Raw genomic sequence first — 6,613 nt, forward strand, 5'->3', positions numbered from 1 at the left:
GGGAATTATTGTTCAAACAGAGCTCCAACAAAGATGTTGCCGAAAGGACTCAAAAAGTCAGAGTCAGAATCTAAATCTAAATAAAATTATTGAGGAGCTTCAGGTACTATGAAAGCAAAAACACCAGTTCGTCCATAGAGTAGGCTCATACTGGGACAGCAGGGACATTGGTTAGACAGTCTGAATAAATGACCTGTTACTAATGTCGATTCCCACAGGCTCAGAGAGGAAGTCTTATTCTGAAAGTCTTGACAGTGTTCAGTAGTTTGTAGTTTGGAGACAGAACAGGACTAGAGCTGGTTCAGTTTCTCACAGTCTGATGATGTTTCAGCATCAAACCTCTCCTGGCTTTACGGAGATGTCACCAGATCACCTCTGCAGTTCTCCATCTGTCCACCAGGTGTCCTCAGTGTATCAGCAGTCCCAGATCACCGTAGTCACCTTACTCCGTGTTTTTTTCCCCATAAGACCTTTGTTTTCCACACCTGTGATCTTCATCAGGCTCTGATCAAAATGAGTTTTATATGAAAATGATTATTAATCCCAGTTGTGTTTGTGTTTCTGTGAGTGTGTGTCTGCTGCTTGTGTGTGGCTGGTCACGATGACATCATATGGGCCCTGCTTTGTGATTGGCTGCTGTGCGTGTTTGAGCTCACAGACATTCAGAGAGTCACAGAGCTGCTGCTGCTTCTGATGAAGATGAAGGTGTGGGTGCTGCTCCTCATCCTTTCCTTGGTCCCCTGTGTTTCTGCTGATGGTGAGTCTCTAATTTACTCATGAACTCTTGTATTTGAAACCTTTCATGCACGAGATATTAAGAAATTATGGCGAGAATGTCAAAGTGAAACCAAAGAACCTCTTAAGCACAAAACAGATCAGACATCAGTAAGTAACTACACGTGTGATTTCGTTACTAACAGCATGAAAACATGAAAAGGAGCTGAGTGGGAGGTGGGTTGCAAAGCGCTTGCTGTGCTTCTCTTATGTTACCCAAGTTGCCAGATAGTGTGTGTGTGTATGTGTGTGCGTGTATACACTCCAAAATCTTCATACAGATGTGTCATCAGTCTGATTCAAGTGTGCGTTTGTTTCACGCACACAAGTGAAGTGAAACTTGTTTCACTGTGCAGACTACAGATGGAGATCTGAAACATTCTAGAATAATTCTATAAAAAAATGTGTGACAGGAATTTATAAATTTGGTGAAATTAATAATATGTTCACTAATTTGAGCATTGCAGATTGATAACTCAAGGTACAATCTTAAAGTCAAACAGCATCCCTTTTAGCAACATTTCCATGAAAATATCATTCTGAGCATTGTGCTGGGAGTGTGATTGCTGCAAAGGGACTGTCTAAGTGCAACATACACAAATCATTATAGTCAAATTACAGTTTTAATTAATTTAATTTCACTTAAATGACACAAAGGCTCTGCTGGCACCCAATCAGCCCTCTTATTCTCCTCAGATGCTCATGGGAGCAACTCCATCACCGGCTGTTCAGATACTGATGGAGAGAACGTTCTGATCCTGGATGATGAGGCGGTCTGGTACGCCGACTTCAACAAACAGACAGGAGTCAATGCTCTGCCTGCCTTTGTAGATCCAATAAGCATTTCACCAGGTTTCTATGAAGATGCTGTGGCTGGTCAACAGATCTGCAGACAAAACCTGAAGACGATTCGTCAGGCTATGAAGGACTTTCCCAAAGAACTCGGTAAACACAAATCCTTAACCACACAGTCCGTATGTAAAGGGCAGAAAAACATTCAGAGAGCGGAGGTAAATAAAACGTGTTGTTGTGTTAAAGAGGGTTTTTCAGAGGCTGACAGGTTAGATCATTGGAGATCCTTTCAGTTATGTACCTTCAACATCCATTGATTTTTTTGAATTTTTAGATAAAATCGCATTGTGTTTCAGGGTTGAAATGTCCCTTACTTCCCCCAGATTCTACGGGCTGATTCCAATACCTCAGCCAATATTACCAAATCACTTTATCAGTCAATGTTTTAAACTAACAGTTGTGATTGGCTTCTTCATGTTCAACTCAATCATCGTACTGACACTCAGATAAACAGATATTTGTTTTCTCAGCTGTTGACAACATACAGAGCTCTTTAACTGGAGAGAAAGCACCAATATTCGCCATATTTACAGATTTCAAATAAAATTACACAAAGATGATCTGAGCAGAAACATTTTCATCACGTCTTTGGTGAGCTAACAAACACTGTGACCTTTATTGTCACAGAGTTCCAGGTTTGTATTCATATCCATGAAGACCTGATGACACAAACACAGAGAACATCTGAACTCTTAGAGGTGAAACACACATACAGAACTTCAGCTCCATGTTACGAGCTGCTGAATCAACGACACAACAATAGAGACTAAAAACCTCAGACACACAGGAGTGAAACGGGGAACACGGAGACCAAACTTCCTCTTTATCACATGACTCTGGGGATTTTCAAACATTCAGTTCTCTGTTTGTTCAAGTGAAAACACATCTCACTTCAGCAGACGCTCAGGTCCTCCCAGTGTTTCTGTGCTTTCTCTTCGTGTTTTTAGTTTTTAGCTCATAACAGCAATCACACACTGCTCAAAGTGTTTCACCCTGTGAGTTAAATTCATTTTAGAGAAGAAAACAACAACAACAGAGTCGGTGCAGGTCCTGTACATACTGACTCTTTGCTGCAATGCTGTTGCATATTCAGTGCAGTGGTGTTGTGAGTAACCTGTACATGTTTGTGCACAGATCCTCCGTCGAGCATGCTCATCTACACAGTACTAAATTTGGAGCTCGGAGTCCAAAACACTCTGATCTGTCACGTGACTGGTTTCTATCCTGCTCCTGTCAACATCACCTGGACCAAAAATGAGCAGAAGGTGACAGAAGGAGCGAACACCAGCGTTCCCTTCCCCAACAAAGATGGTTCCTTCAAACAGACGTCCAGACTGGACTTCATCCCAAAGCAGGGAGACGTCTACAGCTGCACCGTGGAACATGTGGCCCTGATGCAACCAATGACCAAATTCTATGGTGAGAAAATTCTACTCAAAATTCAATTCACATTGTACAATTTCACAACAACAGTAATCTCAAGTTGCTTTATATTCTAAGTTAAAGAGTCAACAATATCAGAGAGAGAAGTTTTATCAAAAAGCAAAGTTTTAAGCCTAATCTTAATCTACCAGTAATACTATTTGATAGAATCTACCTTTAAATACTCTAGGAACAACAAGTAGGCCTGCAGAGCGAGAGCGAAGTGCTCTAATAGGGTGATATGGTACTACAAGGTCATTAAGATAAGATGGGGCCTGATTATTTAAGACCTTGTATGTGAGGAGCAGGATTTTGAATTCTGGATTTAACTGAAGCCAAAACAGGAGAAATCTGCTCTCTTTCTAGTCCCTGTCAGGACTCTTGCTGCAGCATTTTGGATCAGCTGAAGGCTTTTCAGCGAGTTTTTACAGCATTAATATTTAAGTAAAACTGAGTGTCATCTGTATAGTAATGAAAATGATGCAGTGTTTTCTAATAATATTGCCTGAAATAAAAAGTATAGTTCCCAGCACTGAACCCTGTGGGACTCTATGACTGTTTCCAGATGTGAAGGTTCACATCACTCTCTGTGTTTCTGTCTGCAGCTGTGGAGAACTCTGATCTCATTCTTGGACCTGCCATGTTTTGTGGAGTGGGTCTGACTGTCGGTGTCCTCGGGGTGGCAGCAGGAATCTTCTTACTCATCAGAGGAACCGAGTGACACTGAATGGCTGGGGCTGATGTCTTAATAAATCTGAGGAGTTTGTAATCTGATTACACGGAACCTGCTGTTTTACCTCCGGTGCCAGCAGAAAGCATCCTCAGATAAACTGCTGTTCTTTATAGAATTTTTTTGCATCCCAATATTTTATATGCTTTATTACATGTCAAACATCTGGAAGAAACCCTGTCCTTAAAAACAGCAGCAGCAGGTCAGCATGATTGCAGACCTTCCAGTCCTCACTTAGACTGATTATTAACAGAGTTTTTGATGACAGAGAACAGTGATGTGAACCAGAAGGTTTTTTGTTTCATTAAAGATTTATTGACAAAGATTTGAGTTCATTTATTTTCATCTCAGTTCCTTTCATTTTGTTATCATGTTTTTATTTATTGTTGTAATTATTGATGATAAAATATAATTGTGCAGGCTTTGCCACAAGATGTTCTCATCTTCTACAACAACCAGTCAGTGTTGTGTCACTGGGTGCAGAAGAAGAAGGCACAAGGCTGCTGAGCCAGTTTGGTCTGTCTTCAAACCACACTTTATTTAGTCACTTAAATGCCATATCACAGTTAATTATTGGTTTATAAACCCATCAATGTTATGTGAAAACCCAAAAACAGCTTCTGAGTGTTACATTTAAATACAAAAGAAAACATTCAAGCTGAATGAAGATACATTTGAGCTCTGCTGCAGCTGGTGGATGTTTGAGTGCAAAGTACATTTCACAGGTAAGTTACTGGTTGGGGATTCTGGGGGAAGGTGATCAGTTCACCTTCTTTTTTTAAGATATTCCTTAAAGGTGTGATATGTAGAGAGCTCCTTTATTGTCATTGGTGGAGTATTCCAGTGTTATTGGGGCGTAACAACCCAAGCTTGATGTGGGATTGTGTAATGATGGAGGGATAAGTCTAAAAATAGCTAAAAACCTGCATTTTGAGCTCCAGTAGATTTTTCTTTTTTATCAGCTGACCGGCAGATTCAACTGAATACAGCAAAACATAAGATGATGCTGTATGAGTTATCTGACTGATTTTCAGTTCAGTACAGTTTCATTTCAAACATATACATTCACCAACATTCCATAATATCATTCCATTCAGTTGTGTGAAAAGGAGTAGGCAGAAGTATATACTTATCTAGCCCCACTGCCCTAAGTTTACATCTTAATCATTTCCTCATCATTCTATTGAAGTTCGAACAACAAAAACTTATACAATGCCTTCAACTTAGAACACAACATCACAAAAAATATTTTCTCATATTCAACTAAAACTATATTTAGATTTTCTAATTTGCAAAAGAAAATAAACATCACTTTGACTGCTGTGTTGGGTTAATTGTGTTTTCTTCATTCTTATACTAATTTAAAATTTCTTTTTTGAGTTTTTTTAAAACTGGTTTTAAAACTCTTTGTATTTCTAAATCCCACTTCCCTCTAAAATTATACCTCCCTTCTCTCTCTAAGAACCATTTACTTATTTCCATTGGGAGCATCCCTTTCCTTGCCTTATATATTATTTGCACTGTTTTAAACTTCACCAGATCCTGGAATTTTATAGCTTGCATCTTAATAAAGAGTGTGTTTGTGTGAGCCCTATACCCCTCCTGATTTATTAATCTAATAGGCCTTTTCTGCATTATGATTATAGTCTGAATATTACTTTCAGCTGTATTTCCCCAAATCTCTACACAATAACTCATGCGTGATAGTAAAGCACAATATAACATATACAATGTTTTCCTATCCAGAAATTGTTTTGCTTTCTTCAAGACAGCAATGCCCCGAGCTAACTTTCCTTAAGTGATGTGCGATTTCCAACAGGCCTATGATCAATGATCACACCAAGAAATTTAATGGTATTATCCCTTTGTAGATATCAGAATCAGAAAGACTTTATTTATCCCCAAAGGAGAATTAAGACTAATTTCAATGTTAATGTTTTTCTCATAGTTTCCAAATAGCATTAATCTGTTTTATTTAAATTTAGAGGCAATTTGCTTCTATCAAACCACTTCTTTAATATTTAACTCCTGTGCGATCATGTCCAAAACCTGTTGCAATTCAACCATTAGACTCTATAAAGCTAGTGTAAAGGGTCAAATTCAGTCAGTGAATTTACTCAGCATCATTACATCAAATATAAATGTCTGCTTCCCTTATATCTTCCCACTGACCATGAATGCCACAGCTGCTCTGTACCTGATCACTGTAAACTTCACCAAATCACAGCCAATAAACCAACAAATTGATAAAATCTCTCAGTAATGACAATAATATGAAAAACTTTAGCCTATTTGTGAGTTTCTGGTTTATAATTGACAACATCCATCAGGCTTCAGGTATCCAAATAGCAACACGGGGTAGCTGGAGCCTATTAAAAGGCAGGGCACATCCTGGACTGTCAAAAAAATATAACAAAATATTGTTATAGATTTCTTCCTGGTAACAGCTGATGCTGTGGTCATGTGACCCTGCACTCTGGTTTTTACAGCAGCTTTCAGTCAGACTGTGTCAGAGTTTGCCAGCACAACCCAGGAACATGGCTTCAAAGTTTTTATGCTTCACCCTCCTCTTCATCAACATCTGCACAGTAGGTAAGCTCAATACACTAATTAAACACTCACTACTTCAGCTATCATTAAGCTTTACAGCGTTACAGCTGAATTAATGAATTCATCCATCAGTCTACTTGTTAAACTGCTGAATAAAACAAATGATTTCAGAAAGATCATTTTGCTGCTTTATTTTACTTTGCTCGTATTTAATCAATTATAAAAGTAACCTTCCGGGTCCATCAGCCATGCCACAGGGATTTGTGTCTCCTCCTGGTCTCACAC

The 6,613-nt window shown here is 38.9% G+C and overlaps 2 protein-coding genes across 3 annotated transcripts in view; both read left to right on the forward strand.

The window, feature by feature from the left end:
- The first annotated feature begins 665 nt into the window (after positions 1 to 665).
- LOC102206274 (rano class II histocompatibility antigen, B alpha chain-like) lies at positions 666 to 4,103 on the forward strand. The gene is made up of 4 exons (XM_005754560.1): positions 666 to 757; positions 1,471 to 1,719; positions 2,761 to 3,045; positions 3,654 to 4,103. Exons 1-4 carry the CDS (start codon positions 694 to 696, stop codon positions 3,767 to 3,769), a joined length of 714 nt encoding a protein of 237 aa, XP_005754617.1. The 5' UTR covers positions 666 to 693; the 3' UTR covers positions 3,770 to 4,103.
- A 2,161-nt stretch (positions 4,104 to 6,264) lies between these two features.
- The window catches only part of LOC102206568 (H-2 class II histocompatibility antigen, E-S beta chain-like), a 4,352-nt gene continuing 4,003 nt past the window's right edge, over positions 6,265 to 6,613 (forward strand). The window contains exon 1 of one of the 2 annotated variants that reach the window (XM_005754561.1): positions 6,265 to 6,370. In XM_005754561.1, coding sequence (XP_005754618.1) covers positions 6,316 to 6,370 — 55 coding nt within the window. In that variant the 5' untranslated portion in view covers positions 6,265 to 6,315. The remainder of the gene's footprint in view (positions 6,371 to 6,613) is intronic. The other variant, XM_005754562.1, reaches the window with a different exon arrangement.

The sequence above is a fragment of the Pundamilia nyererei genome, unplaced genomic scaffold (assembly GCF_000239375.1).
Source record: "Pundamilia nyererei isolate P.nyererei 1_Seehausen unplaced genomic scaffold, PunNye1.0 scaffold00593, whole genome shotgun sequence".
Lineage (NCBI taxonomy): Eukaryota > Metazoa > Chordata > Actinopteri > Cichliformes > Cichlidae > Pundamilia > Pundamilia nyererei.

Excerpts from the sequence above, each read along its gene's own strand:
- LOC102206274 (XM_005754560.1), top strand. The coding sequence starts at position 694 with ATGAAGATGAAGGTGTGGGTGCTGCTCCTCATCCTTTCCTTGGTCCCC. Across the intron at positions 758-1,470 it reads CCCCTGTGTTTCTGCTGATG|ATGCTCATGGGAGCAACTCC; the intron begins GTGAGTCTCTAA and ends TATTCTCCTCAG. Across the intron at positions 1,720-2,760 it reads GGACTTTCCCAAAGAACTCG|ATCCTCCGTCGAGCATGCTC; the intron begins GTAAACACAAAT and ends GTTTGTGCACAG.